Genomic DNA, 25,839 nt, shown 5'->3' with positions numbered 1-25,839 from the left:
TTTTGATATAAAGGTTTGTATTAGCAAGGAGTGGAAGTCTTAGTATTTCTTGAGTTAGCTTGACAATAGTTTCTGTTCATTAAGTATTTTGCATTTCCATCTCCATCTTGGATATTTTATTCTAGAGATTTTCATATTTCTTACCATTTGTTCACACAGCAGTGAATGAAACTATGTAGAATTTATAGATATTGTACTGCTTACCAATTAATCTCTGATTTCTGATTTTCAGCTTCTTTCATTCCCATTACTTTTTGACTTTAAAAAAGCTCTCATTCTCCCCTACCCCATTTCTGAGAAAGTAACCTTTTGATTTGCTTATTTGCTTTATGACTTTTTTTGTGGGAAAATATGTAACCTAAAGTTTCTTGTTTTATGTGTACAGTTCAGTGGCATTAAGCACATTCATATTGTTGCATAATCATTACCACCATCCAGCTCCAGAATGTTTTCATCATTCCACACTGAAACACAGTACCCTTTAAACAATAACTTTAGCAGGCCTGGTAACCAGCATTCTACTTTCTTTCTCTATTAATTTGACTACTTTAAGTACCTATATTATTAGAGTCATACAATATTTATTCTTATGTCTCTGGATTATTTCACTAAGGTCATGTCTTCAAGATTCACCCATGTTGTATTGTGTATCAACATTTTCATTCCTTTTTGAAGCTGAATAATATTCCAGTGCGTATATATATATCACATTTTGTTTATTCACAGATATTTGCATTGTTTCCGTTTTTGGGGGGAGTATTGTAAATAATGCTGCTCTGACCATTGGTATACAATTATCTGCTTGAGGCCAGGCGCAGTGGCTCATGCCTGTAATCCCAGAACTTTGGGAGGCCAAGGCGGGTGGATTACCTGAGATCAAGAGTTAGAGACCAGCCTGGCCAACATGGCAAAACCCCATCTCTACTGAAAATACAAAAATTAGCTGGGCATGGTGGCACACACCTGTAATCCCAGCTACTCAGGAGTCTGAGGCAGGACAACTGCTTGAATCCAGGCGGCAGAGGTTGCAGTGAGTCATGATCATGCCACTGCACTCCAGCCTGGGTGACAGAGTAAGATTCCCTCCGTCTCAAAAAAACACCAAAAACCAAATATCTGTTTGAGTTCCTGCTTCGATGACTTTTGTATCTATACCCAAAAGTGGAATTGCTGGATTAAATATTAATTCTCTATTTAATTTTTTGAGGAACCACCATACTGTTTTTCAGAGTATCTATGCCAGTTTACATTTCCCCCCTAGTGCAGAAGAATTCCAATTTCTGTACATTCTCATTAGCTCTCCTGTTTTTGTTTTTGTTTTTCTTCGTCATCATCGTCTTTTTTAAATAGCTATCCTTAATGTCGTATTTCATTGTGGTTTTTCTTTGTATTTTTCTAATGATTTGTGATGTTGAGTATCTTTTCATATGCTTCTTGGCCATTTGTGTATCTTCTTTGGAGAAATGTCTCTTTAAGTCCTTTGCCCATTTGTTGTTGTTGTTTTTCTTTTCTTTTGCAATTGAGTTTTAGGTGTTCTCTATATATTCTGGGTGTTAATCCCTTATCAAATACATGATTTGCAATTATTTTCTCCCATTCTGTGGTTTCCTTTTTACTGCAGATAGTGCCCTTTCATGCATAAAACATTTTAGATTTTGATGTCTGATTTGTCGATTTTTTCTTTTTTCTTTTTTTTTTTTTGAGATGGAGTTTCGCTCTTTTTGCTCAGGCTGGAGTGCAATGGTGCGATCTCGGCTTACCACAACCTCTGCCTCCTGGGTTCAAGCAATTCTCCTGCTTCAGCCTCTCGAGTAGCTGGGGTTACAGGCATGCACCACCATGCCCAGCTAATTTTGTATTTTTAGTAGAAGTTAGGGTTTCTCCTTGTTGAGTAGGCTGATCTTGAACTCCCGACCTCAGGTGATCCGCCCGCCTCGGCCTCCAGAAGTGTTGGGATTACAGGCATGAGGCTCTGTGCCTTGCCTGTTGATTTTTTCTTTGTCACCTGTACCTTTGGAGTCGTATCCAAGAAGTCATTGCCAAATCCAGTGTCATAAAGCTTTGCCCTAAGTTTTCTTCTGAGAGTTATTTTTTTTTTTTTCTGAGATAGAGTCTCACTCTGTCGCCCAAGCTGGAGTACAGTGGCAAGATCTCAGCTCACTGCACCCTCTGCCACCTGGGTTCAAGCGATTCTTTTTGCCTCAGCCTCCTGAGTAGCTGGGGTTTTTGGCACGCACCATCACGCTTGGCTAATTTTTGTATTTTTTAGTAGAGACAGGGTTTTACCACGTTGCAGGCTGGTCTCAAACTCCTGGCCTCATGATCTGCCCGCCTCAGCCTCTCAAAGTGCAGGGATTACAGGCGTGAGCCACCACACCTGGACTGAGAGTTCTTTAATTTTAGCTCTTACATTTAGATCTTTTATCCATTTTGTGTTAAATTTTGTATATGTTGTTGGGTAAGGGTCCAACTTCATCTTTTTACATGTGAATGTCCAATTTTCCCAAGCATTATTTGTTGAAAAGACTGTCCTTTCCTCATTGCATGATTGTGGCACCATTGTCAATAGCATTTTACCATATATGCAAGGCATTTTTTCTGCGCTGTTTATTCTGTTGGTCTGTATGTCTGACTTGCCAATACCACGCTATAACTTTGTAGCAAGTTTTCAAATCAGGAAGGTATGTGTCCTCCAACTTTGTTCTTTTTTCGAGCTTCCTTTGGCTATTCAGGGTCCTTTGAGAGTCCATATGAATTTTAGGATGGATTTTTTTATTTCTGAAAAAAAAAAAAGGTCATTTGGATTTTGATAGGGGCTTTTATTGAATGTATAAAATCAATAAAATCTATATTGACCGATATAGATTCAATATCTATATCAATTTGGGGTAGTGTGGTCATCTTGACAATATTAAGTCTTCCAGTCCATGAATGTGGATATCTTTGTGTTTTCTTTAATTTATTTCAGCAGTGTTTTGTGGTTTTCAGTGTACAAGTCTTTTGCCTTCTTGGTTAATTCCTAAGTATTTTTTATTCTTTGTGATGCTATTGTAATGGAATTGTTTTCTTAATTTTCTTTTCATTTGTTTATTCTTAGTATATATAAATGGAACTGATTATTGTGTGTTGACTTTGTAAGCTGCTACTTTCCTGAATTCACTTATTCTGGCAGGGTTTTTTGTTGTGGAATATTTAGTGTTTTCTTCATAAAATAGCATAGCTTCTGAAAACAGATAAGTTTTATTCTTCCCAATTTGGATATCTTTTTTTTTTTTTTTTTCTTAATTCCTTTGGCTAGAGCTTCTGGATGCTATGTTGACTACAGGTGGCGAAAGTAGGCATTCTTGTATTGTTCCTCATCTTAAAAAACTAACCATTGAATGTGATGTTTGCTGTTAGATTTTTATATGTGCCTTTTATTATATTGAGGTAGTTTCCCTCTATTCCTAGTGTTTCCTATCCCTTTTGTGGAGTGTTTTATCATGAAAGTGTATTGAATTTTGTATAATCCTTTTTTGGTATCAATTGAGATGATCATGTGATTCCCCCCCCCATTCTGTTAATGTGGTATATTACGTTGATTTTTCATAGGTTTAATTATGCATTTGATTTATCAGCTATAGGGATATTTAGACATATCCCTAGATATGTCTATTATATCCATAGATATAATAGCCATTTTTGCATTCGAGGAATAAATCCTACTTAGTCAAAAGGATTAAAGTAGGCTTTTAATATGCTGCTGAGATTTTTTTGCTGATATTTTATTTAGTATTCTTCCATCAGTGTTCATAAGGGATGTTGGTCTGTAGTTTTCTTATAGTGTGGCTTGCTTAGAGCAAAGGTGGTTCCCTGTTGCCTTCTAATTTTATACTTCTACACATTAACAACTTTTATGTTTAAAACAGAAATTGGGAAATCAGGCCAATTTGGTATTAATGAAATACAGAGGTAATTTAGATATGGGGATAAATTATCGATAATAGTATTCTATCATTCATTTTAGTTACAGTAAGTTTGGGTGCATATAATAGAAAACACTAAAATAATAGTAGTTTATGTAAGATAGAAGTGTATTTGTCCCCATCATTTAAAAATAGTCCAGCGGGACTTCCACCACACCATTACCATTGCTCAAAAAAGAAGTTACAAGAAAAATCAGGAAATATTTTATTTTGAATAATAATTAAAACACCACATATCACAATTTGTGGGATTTAACTAAAGTAGTCTTCAGAGGGAAACTTTTTGTTTTAAAGAAGTAGATGAGAATATAGGAAAGATAAAATCAGTGATCTCTGCTTTTACATTCAGATGCTAGGAAAAGGAAAGTTACTAAACCTAAAGTAAGTACAAGAAATGAAATAAATAAAAGCAGAACTCAGTGAAGTGGAAAAGAAACAATGGAGCGCCCAAAGCTAGAAGATAAATTTTTGGTAAACATGAATAATATTAACAACCCTTAGTAATTAAACCTGTAGAGAAAAAAAGAGGGACATTACTGTATATTTTATAGACATTAAAAGGATAATAAAGGGTATATTTATGCCAATGAATTTAACATTTTAGATCAAATGGACAAATTCTTTAAAAGGTATGTCACCAAAATAGACACAAGAACAGATAGTAAGTCTAAATATCTCTATAGCTGATAAATCAAATGCATAATTAAATAATTTTTAAGGGCAGGCCCAGTGGCTCACGACAGTAATCTCAGCATTTTGGAAGGCCAAGGTGGGCAGATCACTTGAGCTCAAGAATTCAAGACCAGCCTAGGCAACATGGTGAAACCCCATCTCTACAAAAATTACAAAATATTAGCCAGGTGTGGTGGTGCGTGCCTGTAGTCCCAGTTACTTTGTAGGGTGAGGTGGGAAGATTGCTTGAGCCCAGGAGGCTGTGGTGAACCGAGATCGCGCCACTGTACTTAAGCCTGGGTGACAGAGTGTGACCCTGTCTCAAAACAAAAAGGCCGGGCGTGGTGTCTCACGCCTGTAATCCCAGCACTTTGGGAGGCCGAGGCCCAAAAAAGAAAAGAGAAAAAGAAGAAAAAGGTTTCTCATGAAGAAAATTCTGGCCTAGATGGTGTCACTGGTAAAGTTTATCAAACTTATAAGTTAATCAATCATATTCAAATTCATTCATAAAATATAAGTGATGGAAACGTTTTCTTTTTTCTTTCTTTCTTTCTTTCTTTTTTTTTTTTTTTTTGAGATGGAGTTTCACTCTTGTTGCCCAGGTGGAGTGCAATGGCCCGATATCGGCTCACTGCAACCTCTGCCTCCCTGATTCAAGCGATTCTCCTGCCTCAGCCTCCCGAGTAGCTGAGATTACAGGCGTGTGCCACCATGCCTGGCTAATTTTGTATTTTTAGTAGAGACGAGGTTTCAGGCCACTGCATTCCACCCTGGAATGAGTGAGACACCATGAGTCAAAAAAAACACCATGAGTCAAAAAAAAACAAACAAACTAGGTTAAAGGAGAAAAATCATGTGATAATTTCAGGAAAAGCTTTTGACAAAATGCAATGCAAATTTATGATAAACTCTCAGCTACCTTGGAAACTTTTTTTGAGATGGAGTCTCACTCTGTTGCCCAGGCTGGAGTGCAGTGGCGTGATCTTGGCTCACTACAAGCTCCGCCTCCCAGGTTCACACCATTTTCCTGCCTTAGTCTCCCAAGTAGCTGGGACTACAGGCACCTGCAACCACGCCCAGCTAATTTTTTGTATTTTTAGTAGAGACGGGGTTTCACCATGTTAGCCAGGCTGGTCTCGATCTCCTGACCTTGTGATCCACCCGCCTCAGCCTCCCAAAGTGCTAGTATTATAGGTGTGAGCCGCTGCACCCGGCCAGAAGCTGTTTTACCAGGAAAAAGTTTGACAGAAGCTTACAGCCAACATCACAATTAATGATGAAATACCTCACAAGATCAAGAATAAGACAAGGATATCTATTGACACCATTCACTTAACATTGTGTTGGTATTCCTACCCAGTGCAGTGAGATGAGAAAAAGAAATACAGGCTAGGCATGGTGGCTCATGCCTGTAATCCCAGAACTTTGGGAGGCTGAGACAGGTGGATCACTTGAGGCCAGAAGTTCAAGACCAGCCTGGCAAACATGGCTAAACCCCGTCTCTACTAAAAATACAAAAATTATTCGGTCATATTGGTGGGCACCTGTAATCCCAGCTACTCAGGAGGCTGAGGCAGGAGAATCATTTGAACCTCTGGGTCAGAAGTTACAGTGAGCAGAGATTGCACCACTGCACTCCAGCCTGGGAGATGGAGCGAGACTCTATCTAAAAAAAAAAGAAAAGAAAAGAAATACAAGATGTATAAATTGGAAAGGAAGAAGTAAAACTGTCTCTTTTCCCCTCACACAAATAACATACATATACAGAAAATCATAAAGAATCTAGAAAAAATTACTAGAACTGGTAAGTGAATTTAACAGCATGACAGAATATAAAGTCAATGTACAAAATCAGTTGTATTTCTACACTGATATACATTGAATTTTTCAGAGGAAGATAATCCAAGATAATCCCATGGTGTCATTAGTTATCAAAATTTCTTCTGTCTTTCTGCCATCCTAGAGTGTGGTCTCATTCCTCAACATCACCTCATGGTCTGTGACAGCTTCTGAAACTTAAGCTATCAGAGTCATACTCCAGGCTGGAATTCGGAGTAAAACAAAACACACATACAGACACATACTTTTTAGCTGTTTTAGCTCTCTTTTAGAAGATCCTTCTTTTTTTTTTTTTTTTTTAGACGGAGTCTAGCTTTGTCGCCCTTGCTAGAGTGCAGTGGTGCGATCTCAGCTCACTGCAGCCTTGAACTCTCAGATTCAAGTGATTCTCCTGCCTCAGCCTCCCAAGTAGATGGGATTAGAGGCACCTGCCACCACGCCCAGCTAATTTTTGTATTTTTAGTAGAGACGGAGTTTCACTGTGTTGGTCAGGCTGGTCTCAAACTCCTGACCTCAGGTGATCCACCCACCTCAGCCTCCCAAAGTGCTGGGATTTACAGGTGTGAGCCACAGCACCTGGCCAAAAAGATCCTTCTTGAAAGTTTTATATGCCACTTTCACTTAGAGACTTAAGTCACATGGCCATATAGAGAAATGTAGTCTTTATTATATGTAGCATTCTGTTCAGTTAAATAACAAGGGTTTTACTTAAGGATAAAAGAGGGAATCGATGTTGGGATAGACAGCATTCTCAAATAGAACCCCTTGTACTTAGCCCTCTTAGATTTGCCAGCATAGAAAAGAAAATTCCACAATAGTAGATTCAACAAAATCAAAGTTTTTCTTTTGTTTTTTCTGTTACTTAAAGGTATTCCTGCGGAAGTATCTCTCAAAAAGCCAAGAATGGTTGTGTTAGGAATATGCCGTATGTTTGTATTTGGTTAGTAAGTGCTGAGAGAGGATGGGATGTTTTGCTTTCCTTCAGCATTATCTTTTACAAGCAGCTATATATGTCGTGTTAACCCTTGTTCTTCCTCAGAGACAATGGACCTCAGATAGCCTATGTTCGGGACTTCAAAGCAAAGGTTCAGTATTTCCGGTTCTGGTGTCAGGTTAGTGTTGGAACTGTATCTCTGTACTCCCTTTCCTTTGTTGTGTTGCTTGTATTACACAGTGATTGTGAAAATACTTAACTCACAGAAAACCAGGTAAAACGGGAAGCATTAGAATCTCTTTTGTCTACTTTTAGAGCAAATTAATAGATTTATCAATTAGATCATTTGTGACTTTGATTGTTCAGAAAATTAAACCTCATGTAATTCTAGCACTTGGGGAGGCTGAGGTGGGCAGATCACTTGAGCTCAGGAGTTCAGGACCAGTCTGGGCAACATATTGAGGCCTTATCTCTGTAAATATATATATACATATATATTTTTTCCTTTAAGAAGAAAATTAAACTTGAGACCATCTGAATAAGCAAACATTGTCACTTTTTCCCAGTACCCATTACTTTCAGATTGCAGAAATCTTCAAATATAAGTTAAAGCATTTTCTGATATAATTGTAACCAGCTACTCTATTTTTATTTGTTATTTTTTCTGAGACAGGGTCTAACTCTGTCACCCAGGCTGGAGTGCAGTGGTGCCATCATGGCTTACTGCAGCCTTGACCTACTGGGCTCAAGTGATCCTCTTGCTTCAGCCTTCTCACTAATTGACACTACAGATGCACTCCACCACAGCTGGCTAATTCTTAGTAGAGACAGGGTCCCCTTATGTTGCCTACGCTGGTTTTGAACTCCTAGACTCAAATTATCCTCCTGCCTCATCTTCCCCAAGTGCTAGGATTGTGGGCGTGAGCCAGCATGCCCGGACAGCAGCCATTTTTATATCTATCATTTGATATAAATGACTTTGATAGATATATACATGTTCATACATACATGAACATATCCATACATAGATGTTATATTCAGTGTTTTTTTCAGATGTGATCAACTATTTCTGATGTATAGATATTTACTGGAATTAATGATTTTTTATGAGTTCTAAATGAATACCCTGGTCAAAGTTACTATGATGAATATTTTTACAATTGAAACTTGTAATTAACTGGACCCATGGAAGCAAGAAGAATCTGGATTAACTATTGGAAAATAAGATTAAGTAAAGATTTATTTGACACATTATTAAGTAAGCAGTGTGCATATGAGATCAATCTTGTGGTTTTTCTGTTTTCATGTATTAATCTATAATTAGCATGAATACTCACCGATGCATTGGTAAACGTTATTGAATACATTCATAGTCTACTTGTTTCTGTAAGCAAAGATAAAAGTAAATAAAACTTTCCCCTTTTGGTTTTTTGATAGGCTGTTTTAATGATGAGAGTTGACTTAAGTCATTCTTCTATTTCAGCAACTGGCCATGCCACAGCACATAAAGATTACAGTGACAAGAAAAACATTGTTTGAGGATTCCTTTCAACAGGTAGTGTTTCATTCTTTCAATAATTTTTGCCCTGGCTGCTAGCTTAGGACCAGCTTTTGGTGCTTTTAATCTGAACAGTCTGGAACTTCTTGAGTTGAAGTCCTTGAATTTTTCAAGTGTGATCTCATTGCCAGCCACCTCAGGGCTTAAGGGGTGTGTGTGTGTGTGTGTGTGTGTGTTGTGTGTGTGTGTGCGCGCGCTTCAGGTTTCCGTTTCTAAACTGGTATGATTTGAAATAAATGCATAGGTAAGATAATAGATTTTTGGTAGCCAAAGGTCTGGAAATACCCATATGAACATTATCAGATTGTAGAAAGGAGAGGGGAAGACTTACTTCAGTATTACTTGGATTTTTGAAATAAGCGTATGTTACTCTTAACAGGAAAAAAAGTAACTGGTCATTGATGACAGTATCTAAAAAAAGATATATATGAGTTTTCAGAAGTAGTCAGCAGATTTTTTCAGTTGTCTTCAGAACTTGAGTTAATTTACTCGCTGGGCACATGGCTCATGCCTGTAATCACAGCGCTTTGGGAAGCTGAGGCGGGTGGATCATCTGAGGTCAGGAGTTTGAGACCAACCTGGCCAATATGGTGAAACCTTGTCTCTATTAAAAATATAAAAATTAACTGGGCCTGGTGGCCGGTGCCTGTAATCCTGTAAAGCTACTCAGGAGAGTTGGCTGAACCTGGGAGGCGGAGGTTGCAGTGACCTGAGATCGTGCCATTGCATTCCAGGCTGGGCAATAAGAGCGAAACTCCATCTCAATAATGAATAAAAAAGAACTTGAATTAATCTACTATTTACCTTTATATTATAGATATCACTAATAACCTACTGCAACTAAATGTTAAAATGATTGTTATATAGAAGGTTAAAATAACTAGTGAAAAAATGTCTTAAAATGAAAACATCTGGTTAGTCCTTGTTTTATATCCAGATGTGGAAGTGATTACTTTCAAGCACCAGTGATATTGTAGCAACTACAGCCTCAAGAAGTATGGAATTGAATGCAAAGGGAAAAGAGGTTGAGACAGTTGGTAGTAGCTGGCTACTTGTTTTCAGAATCAGTTTTGTTCATTTCCTAATGGAACTTCAATTATTGACATTAAAGGAAAAAGCCAATTGGCATCCTGCTGTGTAGGAGCAGAAAGCTTTTTAGTGGGAACTGGAGCTTTATTTAGGCCATTTAGAGAATTATGAATCATCCCCTTGATCTGATGTAAGTGTCAAAGGCCATTCCCCACCCTAGTCCTTGCCCATTTCTAATTTTATGTTCATAACCACCCTTTTATTGTTTTTTTTTTTTTTTGAGACGGAGTCTTGCTCTGTTGCCCAGGCTGGAGTGCAGTGGCCGGATCCTCAGCTCACTGCAAGCTCCGCCTCCCGGGTTTACGCCATTCTCCTGCCTCAGCCTCCCGAGTAGCTGGGACTACAGGCACCTGCAACCACGCCCGGCTAGTTTTTTGTATTTTTTAGTAGAGACGGGGTTTCACCATGTTAGCCAGGATGGTCTCGATCTCCTGACCTCATGAACCGCCCGTCTCGGCCTCCCGAAGTGCTGGGATTATAGGTTTGAGCCACCGTGCCCAGCCCACCCTTTTATCTTTTATCACTCTGTTGGACGAGTTTCTTGAAACAACTTGCTTACCAATCTTACCTGTACTGGAAAGATACAAAACATTAAATTGTTCCTTTATCTTTTGACTTTGAAACCTGAAGTCTTTTGCAAAATAACAGACTAGATGGTTCTAAAACAGTTTTTAAAAATGTCACCCTAGATTTGACATCCATCAAATAACTGGGTAATAAAAATGTGAGAGAACAATTTGATTGCTTAAAGGTAACAAAACTAATTGCAAAATTAGCATCAGATTTTCTTTGGATAGCTGTTGGATAAAATTGCTCTGGATAGTGTTTCGTCTGTTAACATAGCACAACTGGTTATGGGGAAAAGTACAGGAGAAAACATTTTTTTTTCCTTCATATTAGACATATTTTAAAAGGAATTATTTAAAGATAGTTTTAACCTTGTGACAGTTCTCATTTGCATTGCTGTATACCTAGCCTATACTATTTGTAGAATAGTGGGCATAAACATGTACGTATGTCTAAGCATTGAATTTTTTTGTGTTATATCTGGGATTTTCTGGCTTGAGTGGGATATGAATTCGTAAATGTGATAGTTTTGTGGGGGAACTGAGAGAACTTGGCATAAACAGGTTACTTACTGATCCTCTCTGGATATTTAAATGTGAGAATTCATTCTTACCACTCAATAAAGTAAAGGCATTATATCAACTTCTTCCTTTCCAGGTTCTTCTGTATTTTTTTCTAAGAGTAATTGATACATGCAGTGCTACGCACATGCAATTTTGGTCAAATAATTAGTTTTATGTGTCAGGAAACCAAATGATCTATTCACTGTAGCTCAGTAATGTACCATCCTTCAAATATGAAGATGATCCTATTAACCACCTATAGTGGGACACAAAATTTGAGTAGTTTTTCTAGGTGTTTATAGGTTGCCACTGAGAATGAGTTTCTGAAGTTAACTGGGTCTCTCTGCAGCTACTGTTTTTCATTTCTCGGTTAGCCAGTTAGCTGTTATGTGTACCTTTAGCTATGAATCAAAACCAAACCTAATAAACCACAAAAAACCCATCTAACCTCTGACCATGCCCATCTATGTTCTAAGTAATTGATATAAGCAACATTGTAAGTCAATAGTAGCATCATTAAAAATAAAATCACAGCCGGGTGTGGTGGCTCACGTCTGTAATCTCAGCACTTTGGGAGGCCGAGGCCAGTGGATGACCTGAGGTCAGGAGTTTGACACCAGCCTGGCCAACATGGCAAAACCCCGTGTCTACTAAAAATACAAAATTAGCTGGGCGTGGTGGCACACACCTGTAGTTCCAGCTACTCGGGTGGCTAAGGCAGGAGACTTGTTTGAACCTGGGAGGCAGAAGAGGTGCAGTAAGCTGAAATTGCACCATTGCTCTCCAGCCTGGGCAATAAGAGCGAGACTCTGTCTAAAAATAGATAAATAAAATCACATGTTTTATATAAAGTATATAAAAATATAGATGTGTATAATAAAATATTATTAAATGTTACTATAATGTATTTTCTGTATGTGTGGTTATGATTAGACCATGAACTCCTTTCTATGTCATGAGGGATTTGAATTACCTACAATGAAGGAGATGTTAAACGCAGAAGTGGTAGACAGTGTTTCAATGACTTTTTTCACCAATTATTTTACTTTATTGTTTTTTAGATAATGAGCCTCAGTCCCCAAGATCTGCGAAGACGTTTGTGGGTGATTTTTCCAGGAGAAGAAGGTTTAGATTATGGAGGTGTAGCAAGGTAGTGATAATATGAATACTCAGAACTTAGTTCCTTTCCTCCAAAGGTACCATTGCACTTCACTTGCAAGTATATTTTCTCAATCTTATATTTTAGGAAAATGAAGTATGTCAAATTATTATACCTTTATTATGCTGTAGCTACAGAATTTCAAAAAACATTTAATTCAGCACTTTCTGTGTCATGTACAGCTGATTGATTTCACCCACATCACTCATTTAATCTTCAGGGTAACCTTGTGATATAGAATTTTATAGGATAATGAAGAGGCTTAGAGACTCATCTAAGGCACACCATAAATTGTAGAGCCTGGATGCAAGTTTTGTACCATCTAACCAGTAACCGGTGTTCAGTCTACCACCTCTCATATCTGTTCCACAGAAAACACAAGGCCTTATAATGATCAGGTCATTTTCCTGACCACAGATTACTGATACAGGTAATAGTTACTCAGTTTCCAACTGAGATTAGTATATTTGTCATGAAAATATAAAAGGTTGTACAAAATAGGAGTTGAAAGTCTTAATTCTGCTTTCTTCATATTGGAGCTTGAAATCATACCCTAGAAGATAGTCTCTAATGAGAATTGCTTTGCTTATTCCATAATAATATATCACCCCAGGTTAAAAATTTGCTTAGAGGTGGCATTGTGCAAAGACAAGGACTTTGGGGTCAAGCCCAGATTTGAATCTTTTTCTACTCCCTATGTTGGGAGTGTGACGTTGAGCAAATATTTTCATCTGTAAAATAAGAATAGTAATATCTACATTTCTAGGATTACTGTAAAGAGTAGAAATATTGTTTATTAATGACCTAGTTCAGAGCCTCTGTCTTTGTGTGCACACTAACTGGTGGCTACATGTTAGTAGTTCTTATTTATATTATGTTTCTGAGTTTAAATAAAATTATTTCAAAATATATGATATAATCATAGATAAATAACAAATATGAGTAGAAATATGTAATTTTGTATAAATTAAAGGCAATTGAAGAGGAGAGCAATCATTTATTCCTAACAAGAAAATCAACTAGCGGCCGGGCGCGGTGGCTCAAGCCTGTAATCCCAGCACTTTGGGAGGCCGAGACGGGTGGATCACGAGGTCTGGAGATCGAGACCATCCTGGCTAACACGGTGAAACCCCGTCTCTACTAAAAATACAAAAAAACTAGCCGGGCGAGGTGGCGGGCACCTGTAGTCCCAGCTACTCCGGAGGCTGAGGCAGGAGAATGGCGTAAACCCGGGAGGCGGAGCTTGCAGTGAGCTGAGATCCAGCCACTGCACTCCAGCCCGGGTGACAGAGCAAGAAAGAAAAGCAACTAGCAATATTAAAGTGTGTCACGAGATACACTTATCAGAAGAGGCCATGAACTAACAGGAAAAGAGATCCAGATTACAGGCTTATGCCACATGTATTACCCCAGATCACCCATGTTACATAGTTTTAGTAACCATAATCTTATGTTAATATTGGTTCATATTTTCACAATATTTGACTTAGAGTCTCAGCATTTTTCTAATATGTGAGTGGCTGGAATTATGTGCTTTACTGCCTCTGTGAAATTGGAAGATTTTTCATACTGATTTAACATGTAGGGAGTAGTGGCACTTGACGGGGATTATTATGGGACTTAGTAATAGATGGAATATTAGATTGATTTCAGCCACTCACATGGGTGAATAGTGAATTTTAAATTTGCCTATGAATAGTATTTCATTGATTCTAAGACCAGTATTTTCATGTTATAATATCTCTGAAATTAAGATGTATCGCAGGTAAAATTGGGAAAATACAGTTTAGTGGTTCATCAAATAAAGGTGCAATGTTGTCTTAGATTCTTTGAAATGTAATAATGTATATATTAGCATCTACCCGAGATGGTGTATACTACCAACTCTGTGAAATAGATGTGAGTTTGAACAGAAGCAATAAAAATCAACATGAGATTAGAAAACTATCACTAGCTGAGGGATATAGATCCCTGAGAACGTTATAGCACTGTTCTTTGATTTGTTGACATGGTAACCTGCAAGATTTTTCATAGTAAATTTTCTTTTGATTTCAGAGAATGGTTCTTTCTTTTGTCACATGAAGTGTTGAACCCAATGTATTGCCTGTTTGAATATGCAGGGAAGGATAACTACTGCTTGCAGATAAACCCCGCTTCTTACATCAATCCAGATCACCTGAAATATTTTCGTTTTATTGGCAGATTTATTGCCATGGTAAGTGCAGGTCAAGAATTATGTTTACTTTGCTTACTCAGCAATACTAAGTTTTCTCTTAGGTGCCATAACAGATCATACGAGAGAAGGGAAGTGTTTGTTTTGTTTTTTATTTTTGAGACAGAGTCTTGCTCTGTCACCCAGGCTGGAGTGCAGTGACACAATCTTGGCTCACTGCAGCCTCTGCCTTCTGGGCTCAATCAGTCCTCCTGCCTCAGCCTCCCAAGTAGCTGGGATTACAGGTGTGCACCACCATGCCCGGCTAATTTTTGTATTTTTAGTAGAGATGGGGTTTTGCCATGTTGACCAGGCTGGTCTTGAATTCCTGACCTCAGGTAATCCACCCACCTCAGCCTCCCAAAGTGCTGGGATTACAGGTGTAAGCCACCATGCCCAGCCAGGGAAGTGTTTTTTTGAGACAAAGTTTCACTTTTGTTGCCCAGGCTGGAGTGCAGTGGCGTGATCTCAGCTCACCACAACCTCCACCTCTCAGGTTCAAGCAATTCTCCTGCCTCAGCATCCTGAGTAGCTGGGATTACAAGGATGTGCCACCACGCCCGGCTAATTTTTGTGTTTTTAGTAGAGATGGGGTTTCTCCATGTTGGTCGGTATGGTCTCCGAACTCCTGACCTCAGGTGATCCACCCACCTCAGCCTCCCAAATTGCTGGGATTACAGGCGTGAGCCACCATGCCCGACCCAGGGAAGTGTTTTTAAATGAAGAATTCATTTAACATATTGAAATAAAATGATTATTGTACAATTATTTTAAGCAGTCTTGTTTCCTTTTTTCATAGGCTCTGTTCCATGGGAAAATCATAGACACAAGTTTTTCTTTACCATTCTATAAGCGTATCTTGAGCAAACCAGTTGGACTCAAGGATTTAGAATCTATTGATCCAGAATTTTACAATTCTCTCATCTGGGTTAAGTAAGTTTCTTTTTCCATGTAATGTATTAAAATATAGTTTATATGCATTCCATGTAGTATTGATAACCTGTCCAAACTGTAAGCACATAATTGGTTTATTGTATTTAAATGATCTGTGTATCAAACCTGCCTTTTTATTCAATATGATCAATTTTACAAAAATGTACCCAAGATCTTTGGCAATAATATGATGACCTTAGAATAGAATATTATTTCTTCTTATTTTGATGTTATAAATTATTTAAGAACATGGGCCTTTAGTTAAAGACTTATAAATTATGATTGAATTGGTGGATATAACAGAGAGTGCTAATTTCATTTGTGCAGAGAAAACAATATTGAGGAATGTGGTTTGGAAATGTACTTCTCCGTTGACAAAGAAATTCTAGGTGAAATTAAGAGTCATGATCTGAAACCTAATGGTGGCAATATTCTTGTAACAGAAGAAAATAAAGAGGAATACATCAGGTGAGAGGGCTCCTTTTCACATTTCACTTTTTGTTTGACTACAGCGTATTGATAATTGCTTACTAATACTAATGGAGAGTTATCTCCAAAAATAGTATTTGTCTTTGTACTAATCAATATCCTATGTAGGCAGTCATTTTTCATTTCTAAAAAGTTTTTTTTAAAAAAAGTGTTTTTAAAAGAATTTTAAGGATAAAAGTCATGCAGGATTACTCTTTTAAATATCAATTCTGTAACTATGCTGTATAACATGTCATTAAAAAGAATCTCAAATATATATGCAGATATTTTCACAGGGAATATTGTAAGGTGTATTAGTCCACTTTCCTGCTGCTGATAAAGACATACCCAAGACTGGGCAATTTACAAAAGAAAGAGGTTTAATGGACTTACAGTTCCACAAGGCTGGGGAGGCCTCACACTCATGGTGGAAGGCAAGGAGGGGCAAGTCACATCTTACATGGATGGCAGCAGGCAAAGAGAGGGCTTGTACAGGAAAACTCCTGTTTTTAGAACCTCATCATTGGCCGGGCACGGTAGCTCACGCCTGTAATCCCAGCACTTTGGAAGACCGAGGCAGGTAGATCACGAGGTCAGGAGATTGAGACCATCCTGGCCAATATGGTGAAACCCCATCTCTACTAAAAATACAAAAATTAGCTGGGTGTGGGGGCATGTGCCTGTAATCTCAGCTACTAGGGAGGCAGAGGCAGGAGAATGGCTTGAACCCGGGAGGCAGAGTTTGCAGTGAGCCAAGATAGCGCCACTGCACTCCAGCCTGGTGACAGAGTGAGACTCCGTCTAAAAAAAAAAACGACCTCATCATATCTTGTGAGCCATATTCACTGTCATGCAAACAGCATGGGAAAGACCCACCCCCATGATTCAGTTATCTCCCACTGATTCTCTCTCACAACACATGGGAATTATGGGAGCTACAAGATGAGATTTGGGTGAGGACATGGAGCCAAACCATATCATTCTGCCCCTGGCGCCTCCCAAATCTCATGTGTTCACATTTCAAAACTAATCATGCCTTCTCAACGGTCCCCCAAAGTCAACTCATTTCAGCATTAACTCAAAAGTCCACAGTCCAAAGTCTCATCTGGGACAAGGAAGTCCCTTCTACCTATGAGCCTGTAAAATTAAAAGCAGCTTAGTTACTACTTGCATGTACTGGGGGATAACAGGCATTGGGTAAATACAGCCATTCCAAATGGAAGAAATTGGCCAAAATAAGGAGCTACATGCAATATCCTATGTACAGGCCTCATGCAGGTTTGAAATCCAACAGGGCAGTCAAATCTTCAAGCTCCAAAACGATCTCTTTTGACTCCATGTCTCACATGCACGTCACCCTGATGTAAGAGGTGGCCTCCCATGGCCTTGGCAACATTGCCCTTGTGGCTTTGCAGGTTATAGCCCCCACCAGCTGCTTTTATGGGCTGGCGTTGAGTGTCTATGGTTTTTCCAGTCTCATGATGCAAGCTGTTGGTGGATCTACCATTCTGGGGTCTGGAGGACGGTTGCCCCCTTCTCCCAGCTCCACTTGGCAGTGCCCCAGTAGGGACTCTGTATGGGCCTCCAACTTCACATTTCCCCTTCGCACTGTCCTAGCAGAAGTTCTCTGTGAGTGCCCTGCCCCTGCAGCAGAATTTTGCTTGGGCATCTAGGCATTTCCATATGCCTTCTGAAATCTAGATGGAGGTTCCCAAACCTCAATTTTTGCCTTCTGTGCACCCTCAGGCTCAACACCATATGGAAGCTGCCAAGTCTTGGGGCTTCCACTCTCTGAAGCAACAGCCCGGGCTGTACCTTGGTCCCTTTTAGTCATACTGGAGCGACTAGGAAACAGGGCACCAAGTCCCCAGAGGGCACACAGCATGGGGACCCTGGGCCGGGCCCGCAAAACCATTTTTTCCTCCTAGGCCTACAGGCTTGTGATAGGAGGGGCTGCCATGACGACCCTCTGACGTGCCCTGTAGACATTTTCCCCATTGTCTTGGGGATTAACATTCGGGTCCTCATTACTTATGCAAATTTCTACAGCCAGCTTGAATTTCTCCTCAGAAAATGAGATTTTCTTTTCTATTGCATTGTCAGGCTGCAAATTTTCCAAACTTTTATGCCCTGCTTCCCTTACAAAACTGAATGCCTTTAACAGCACCAAGTCTCCTATTGAATGCTTTGCTGCATAGAAATTTATTCCACCAGATACCCTAAATCATCTCTCTCAAGTACAAAGTTCCACCAGTCTCTAGCACAGGGGCAAAATGCTGCCAGTCTCTTTGCTAAAACGTACCGAGAGTCACCTTTGCTCTGTTTCCCAAAAAGTTTTTCATTTTCATCTGAGAACACCTCAGCCTGAACTTTATTGTCCATATTGCTGTCAGCATTTTGGTCAAAGCCATTCAACAAGTCTGTAGGAAGTTCCAAACTTTCCCACATTTTCCTGTCTTCTTCTGAGCCGTCCAAACTGTTCCACCGTCTGCCTGCTACCCTCCTGAGTAGCTGGGACTGTACTAAAGTTGCATCCACATTTTCAGGTATCTTCAGCAGCACCCTGCTCCTGGTAACAATTTACTGTTTTCACGCTGCTGATAAGATGTACCCGAGAGTGGACAATTTACAAAAGAAAGAGTTTTAATGGACTTACAGTTCCACATGGCTGGGGAGGCCTCGCAATCATGGTGGAAGGCAAGAAGGAGCAAGTCATGTCTTACATGAATGGCAGCAGGCAAAGAGAGAGCTTGTCCTGGGAAACTCTCGTTTTAAAACCATTAGATCTTGTGAGACTTATTCACTATAATGAGAACAACATGGGAAAGACCTGTCCCCATGATTCAGTTATCTCCCACTGGTTCTCTCCCATAACACATGGGAATTATGGGAGCTACAAGATGAGATTTGGGTGGGGACACAGAGCCAAACCATATCATAAGGTTGGGTAAAATTATAACTAAAATGAAGTTTTATAGTATATCCTTTCTAATTATTTCCATTGTTCATATTTCTAGTCTCAAGAGCTAATAGTTCATTCGTACCTTCTCAATAGCAATTCTTTCCAGTCAGGGTTAAATTTTGCATATCTACTTCTTAAGTTCCAGGTTCTGCATTTCTTGCCTGGGTTTTCCCTCCATAATTGAAAGTACACTATTTAACACAGTGAACAGTTATTATTTGTTGGAAAACAATCTATCCGTTTAAAAGTTTATTTTGAAATATCCTTTTAAAATGTAGTCAGTTTGTTTTTGTCAATTCTCCAGTTTTTTTGTTATGATATGTCTAGATTTTTTTATGATGTATATAGCATTCCAGAGAGATAATGATTCAAGATTCCAAGTAACCAAGGATGTACTATGTTCCTCAATAGTTTTGTTGCTGGTAATATAACATTTTAAGATAATGGGCAGCTAAAAAGGTTTTTAGTATCTGCTTCAATAATGGCTTGCTTAAAATTTCAGAGTTTGGGGGGTTTTTAGTATTTTTTAAGAAGTATAATTTCCTTAGAGTAAAATGCACTGATCTTAAATGTACAAGTTGAATTTTGACAAATACATATATCAGACCAGATGTGAGCATTTTATGGATAGAAGTTGTGCTAGATCACTCATTGAATTACCAGTTCTGTAAACACTATTCCATATAGGACCATGTCCATGTAAACATGACCCAAATTGTGGAACTTTTTTTTTCTATTCTGGACCCCATAAGGGGCCAATATACACCTCCCTTCTCCCAGCCCCAGAGGTAGATAACCATTTCTGTTTAGTTCTATTTGTATAACTCTTTTTGATTTTAAATTTCCTAAAATGGAACCATAGAGTATGTACTCTTATATCTAGCTTTTAGTGTCTGATTTTTTCTTTTATTTGGTGTTTGTGAGATTCAGCCATATTGTTTATATCAGTATTTTATTCCTTTTTATTGCTGAGAAATATTCCATGCCGTTTATATCTCAGAATTTCTTTATCCATTCTGTTGGTGATAAATGTTTTGGTTGTTTCCCAGTCTGGGGCTATTATGAGTAAAGCTGCTGTAAACATTCTTGTGGTGTCTTTTTGTGGACATATTTTTCTTGAGTAAATACCTAGGAGTGAAATCGCTGGGAAGGTGTTCGACTTTATTAGAAACTGCCAAAGTTTCCCAAAGTGTTTTTGCCATTTTACAGTCCTACTAGCAATATTTGAAAGTTGCCTCACGTTCTTGCCAATTCATCATTGTCAGTAGTATCTTGTGATTTTAATTTCCATTTTTTCCTTGACTAATGGTGTTGAGTACATTTTTCTGTGCATATTGATCATTTGTAGCTCTTCTTTTCTGATGTGTATATCCAAATCTTTTATCCATTCTAAAATTGGGTTGTCTTTTTATTTGTGATTGTAGGAGTTCTTAAATATTTCAGATCATTGATTTTGGAAACTATTCTGTTTCCCTTCTTCCCTTCTTCCCTCCCTCACTCCCTCTATCTTCTTACCTTTTCCTCCTGAGTAGCTGGAACTGTAGGCACAAACCACCGTGCCCAGCAAATATTTTGGTTGTTTTTATTTTTGTAGAGATGTGGTCTTGCTATTTTGCACAGGCTGGTCTCAGACTCCTTGCCTCAAGTTGTCCTCCCACATTCTGTTTTCTAATATAAGGACTTAAAGCTGCAGATTTCCAACTAAGTATGTCTTTAGCTATCCTCACAATTTATTTTATTTTATTTTTTTTTTGAGATGGAGTCTCACTCTGTTGCCCAGGTTGGAGTGTAGTGGTAGAGTCATGGCTCACTATAGCCTCAACCTCCTGAGCTCCAGATATCCTCTCACCTCAGCCTCCCAAGTAGCTGGAACCACAGGCATGTGCTGCCACGCCTGGCTAACTTATTTATTTATTGTAGGAGATGGGTCTCAATATGTTGCCCAGGCTGGTCTCAAACTCCTGGATTCAAACGATCCTCCCACCTTTGTCTCCCAAAGTGCTGGAATTATAGGCATGAGCCGCCTCATCCAGCCCACAAATTTTTTTTTTTTTTTTTTTCCTGTGACAGAGTCTCATTCTGTCGTCCAGGCTGGAGTGCAGAGGTACAGTCTTGGCTTACTTTAACTTCCATCTCCTGGGTTCAAACGATTCTCCTGCCTCAGCCTCCTGAGCAGCTGTGATTACAGGCACCCGCCACCACACCTGGCTAATTTTTGTATTTTTAATAGAGACAGGGTTTCGCCACATTGGCCAGGCTGGTCTTGAACTCTTGACCTCAGGTGATCTGCCTGCCTCAGCCTCCCAAGGTGCCTGGATTACAGGCGTGAGCCGCTGTGCCCAGCCACAAATTTTGGAGTGTTGTGTTTTTTCACTACTTTATTTATTTTATTTGTATTTATTTATTTATTATGTTTTATCTTTAATATTTTTTTGAGACAGGGTCTCATTTTTTCACCCAGGCTGGAGTGCAATGGCGAAATCTTGGCTCACTGCAGTCTCCACTTCTGGAAGTTCAAGTGATCCTCTTGCCTCAGCCCTCAAGCAGCTGGGACTACAGGCATATGCCACCACACCCACATGGCGAGATGGGGTTTCACCATGTTGCCCAGGGTGGTCTTGAACTCCTGTGCCCAAGGGATCCACCTGCCTCAGCCTCCCACAGTGCTGGGATTACAGATGTAATCACACTCCCAGCCACTCTCATTGTATTTAGAAGTATTTCTTAAGTCTTATTATTTTTATCCTGATAATCTCTATAATTGGAGTGTTCAGTACGTTTATGTTTAATTTTATTACTGATTTGGTTGGACTTTTGTCTAACCATTGCTATTTGTTTTGCTCTTTGTCTCACCTTGCTATTTGTTTCTTATTTTTCCCAACTTTGTTCTTTCTTGCTTTCTTTGAATTAATAAAGCAATTTTTACTTTCTTTTTTAGCTCTTCTGTTGGGTTTTTAGCTATGCCTCCTTGTTTAATTTTAGTGGTGACTAATGATTATGATAATATGCATCTGTAACATCCCTGTTGACCCAAACACTACTTCTAGTACAATATAAGAAGCTCATAGGCCAGGTGCCGTGGCTCACTCCTGTAATTTCAGCACTTTGGGAGGCTAAGGCCGGTGGATTGCCTGAGGTCAGGAGTTCAAGACCAGCCTGGCCAACATGGTGAAACCCCGTCTCCACTAAAAATAAAAAAATTAACCTGGCGTGGTAATAGGCACCTGTAATCCCAGCTACTTGGGAGGCTGAGGCAGGATAATCACTTGAACCCAGGAGGCGGAGGTTGCAGTAAGCTGAGATTGTGCCATTGCACTCCAGCCTAGGGGACAGGAGTGAGACTTCATCTCAAGAAAAAGAAAAGAAGCTCATAATAATATAATTCATTTACCTCACGCCAGCTGTTTGTGCTGTTGTTGTCGTCATATGTTAGTTCTACATGTTACAAATATAATACTTTGTTACTGTTACTCTTGCTTTAATTTTTAACCATTTTCAAAAATAATCTTATATTTATTCACATTACTATTTCTGTTTCTCCTTGTTTCTTTCCTCAGATTCTTTTTTTTTTTTTTTAATATAAGATCATTTCTCTTTGGCTTAAAAAAAAAAACAGAAAACCTTTATTTACCATTTCACTTCATGTGCATCTCCTGGCAGTACATTTTTTCAACTTTTATATGAAAACATCTTTATTTCACTTTCATTTTTTGAAGGATATTGTCACTAGATTTAGAATTCTAGGTTTATAAAATAATGATGCGGTCATGTTTTTATGCTTTATGTTTTAAAAAATAATCCTCGTGTTGTAGAGACATATACTGAAGTATCTGTTCAAAATGAAATTGTTTGGGCCGGGCACGGTGGCTCACACTTGTAATCCCAGCACTTTGGGAGAAGGCAGGCGGATCACTTGAGGTCAGGAGTTCAAGACCAGCCTGGCCAACATTATGAAACCCCCATCTCTACTAAAAACACAAAAATGAGTTGGGCGTGGTGGCGCACGCCTTTGTAATGCCAGCTACTCGGGAGGCTGATACACAAGAACCGATTGAACCTGGAAGGTGGAGGCTACAGTGAGCCCAGATTGTATCACTGCACTCCAGCCTGGGTGACAAAGTGCGACCCTGTCTCAAAAAACAAAAACAAAAGAAAAGAAAATAAATTATATGGCTTGGCCATGGTGGCACACGCTTGTAATCCTAGCAGTTTGGGTGGCCGAGGCAGGCAGATCACATGAGGCCAGGTGTTTAAAACCAACCTTGGCAACACAGAGAGACCCGATCTGTACACATGAAACCAAAAGTTAGCCAGGCGTGGTGTTGCACACCTATTCCCAGCTACTCAGGAGGCCGAGGTAGGAGGATTACTTGAGCCCAGGAGGTCAAGACTGCAGTGAGCCAAGATTGTGCCACTGTGCTTCAGCTCAGGTGACAGAATGAGACCTCATCTCAAATAAATAAAGAAAAGAAATGAAATTATGTGATATCTAGGGTATGAATAGGGGCATAAATGAAATAGATGGGCATTGTGATGAAGCTTGTACATGTGTACAGGGGGTTCATTATATTCTACTTTTGAATATATTTTAAGTTTTTTATAATTTCTTAAAATTTATTTTTATACTCAGAATTTAAAGATAAGATCTAAACTTCCTGATAGGTTTTTTAATATTTGTTTGCCAGAATGGTAGCTGAATGGAGGTTGTCTCGAGGTGTTGAAGAACAGACACAAGCTTTCTTTGAGGGCTTTAATGAAATTCTTCCCCAGCAATATGTGCAATACTTTGATGCAAAGGAATTAGAGGTAATGAGTTTTCCTTCATTCCCCTGTACCATGCTAGTAAATAATGCCTTCAGTTGTCTACTTTTAACTCACTTTCCCATCTTTCCTGTTACTGTAATATTTTTTATACTGGTGCAAAATGTTTTGAAACATCCCCAGTGGTTAAAGAAAATCATAATTTATCCAAAGATAAAACAATAGTATTACCCCCCCAAAAGTACAAATATTAGAGCTTCTCTACAATTGAGTGACTTACTTCCCTGAATATATATATATATGACACCGTGCATGGAACCTTGCCTTAATAAGCAATGTAGATATAATTCTTGATGTATAGTTGATAAGTCAAAGCCTACTGATTGTTTTTCTGAAACTTTGCTTAATCTTCGTCTTTCGTTATTTATGTCCAGCTGTTTTTGTACAGTGACCTAAGGAAACAATTTGTCTTTTTCATCCCTAAAGGTCCTTTTATGTGGAATGCAAGAGATTGATTTGAATGACTGGCAAAGACATGCCATCTACCGTCATTATACGAGGACCAGCAAACAAATCATGTGGTTTTGGCAGGTTTGTTTTTAAATTTATTTCTATTAGTTGACACAGCATAATTTTTTAGACTTTGCTTACCACATATGGAAATGAGTCACAGCTCAAAATGTACCAGTGTATATAGACCCCTTAGTCCATCATATGCATTATAATAAATGAATACAGATTATAACAGCATCCTTTTAAGACTGTTGCCAAGTAAGCCACACATACCTTGCATCTTTGTCCAGAGTAGAGTGTAAGACAATTCCAGATGATAAAATTTACCTACATTTGATTTAAATGGTTTTGAGGTTTTATAGGACTGTCTGTAATACGTTGTGTTTTTTTTTGTTTGTTTTTTGTTTTTTTATCATTTATGTTTCATTAATTATATAATGTTCAGAAGGCAAAATTTAAGAGACATGATTTAGGATCATAATGGTACCTCTCTAAAAATGTCTGCCGTAAGCATAGTAAATGATATTCAGCATCATTAATCATTAGAGAAATGCAAATCAAAACCACAATGAGGCTGGGTGCAGTGGCTTACACCTGTAATCCCTGCACTTTGGGAGGCCGAGGCGGGTGGATCACAAGGTCAGGAGATCAAGACCATCCTGACTAACATGACGAAATTAGCCAGGCGTGGTGGCGCATGCCTGTAATCTCAGCTACTTGGGAGGCTGAGGCAGGAGAATCACTTGAACCCAGGAGGCAGAAGTTGCAGTGAGCCAAGATGACACTACTGCTCTCCAGCCTGGGCAACAGAGCGAGACTCCATCTCAAAAACAAAAATGAAAACAACACAATGAGATACCACATCATACTTAGTATTATTTTTAAAGTGGAGAAAACAACCATTGCCAAGGGCGCATTGCTGGTGACAGTGTGAAATACCACACCACTGTGGAAATAGTTTGGTGGTTGCTCAAAAAGTTAAACGTACAATTAACATAAGATCCAGGAATTCCAACCCTTGGTATACAGCCCAAAAAATTGAAAGCAGAGACTCAAACAGATACTCGTATACCAGTATTCATCATCCATTTACCCACACAAAATGTGGTGTATACATATACAGATGCTCCTGGACTTGTAAAGGAGTTTTATCCTTTATATCCATCATAAGTCAAAAATATCTTGAGTTGAATATTATTCAGTGCTAAAAAGTAATGAGATTTTTGGTATGTGCTACAGATAAGCGAAGTAAGCCAGACACAAATGGACAAATATTGTATAATTCCACTTACATGAGGTTACTAGAATGGGCAAATTCATAGAGGCAGAAAGTAGAATATGGGTTACCAGAAGCTGCAGGGAGCAAAAATGGGAAGTTATATTTAATGTATACATAGTTTGTACTTGGGATGATGAAAAAGTTGGAAATAGTGTTGACGGTTGCACAACAGTGTGAATGTACTTAATGTCATTAAATTACACTCAAAAAGGTTAAAATCAAGAATTTATGTTGTGTATATTTTACAACAATTTAAAAAATTAAATTGGCCGGGCGTGGTGGCTCAAGCCTGTAATCCCAGCACTTTGGGAGGCCGAGATGGGCGGATCACGAGGTCAGGAGTTCGAGACCATCCTGGCTAACAC

General features: G+C 38.8%; 1 protein-coding gene across 5 annotated transcripts in view; it reads left to right on the top strand.

Annotated features, from left to right (window-relative positions):
* ITCH (itchy E3 ubiquitin protein ligase) overlaps positions 1-25,839 on the top strand; it is a 140,398-nt gene that overhangs the window by 98,049 nt on the left and 16,510 nt on the right. For all 5 annotated transcript variants that reach the window (XM_011959392.1, XM_011959365.1, XM_011959383.1 and 2 more), the window contains 8 exons: positions 7,516-7,588; positions 8,894-8,965; positions 12,249-12,337; positions 14,402-14,561; positions 15,358-15,491; positions 15,819-15,959; positions 23,607-23,727; positions 24,169-24,273. In XM_011959392.1, coding sequence (XP_011814782.1) covers positions 7,516-7,588; positions 8,894-8,965; positions 12,249-12,337; positions 14,402-14,561; positions 15,358-15,491; positions 15,819-15,959; positions 23,607-23,727; positions 24,169-24,273 — 895 coding nt within the window. The remainder of the gene's footprint in view (positions 1-7,515; positions 7,589-8,893; positions 8,966-12,248; positions 12,338-14,401; positions 14,562-15,357; positions 15,492-15,818; positions 15,960-23,606; positions 23,728-24,168; positions 24,274-25,839) is intronic.

This window comes from Colobus angolensis, unplaced genomic scaffold, assembly GCF_000951035.1.
Source record: "Colobus angolensis palliatus isolate OR3802 unplaced genomic scaffold, Cang.pa_1.0 Scaffold114, whole genome shotgun sequence".
NCBI classification, from domain to species: Eukaryota; Metazoa; Chordata; class Mammalia; order Primates; family Cercopithecidae; genus Colobus; species Colobus angolensis.
This window is presented reverse-complemented; position numbering and strand designations above follow the sequence as displayed.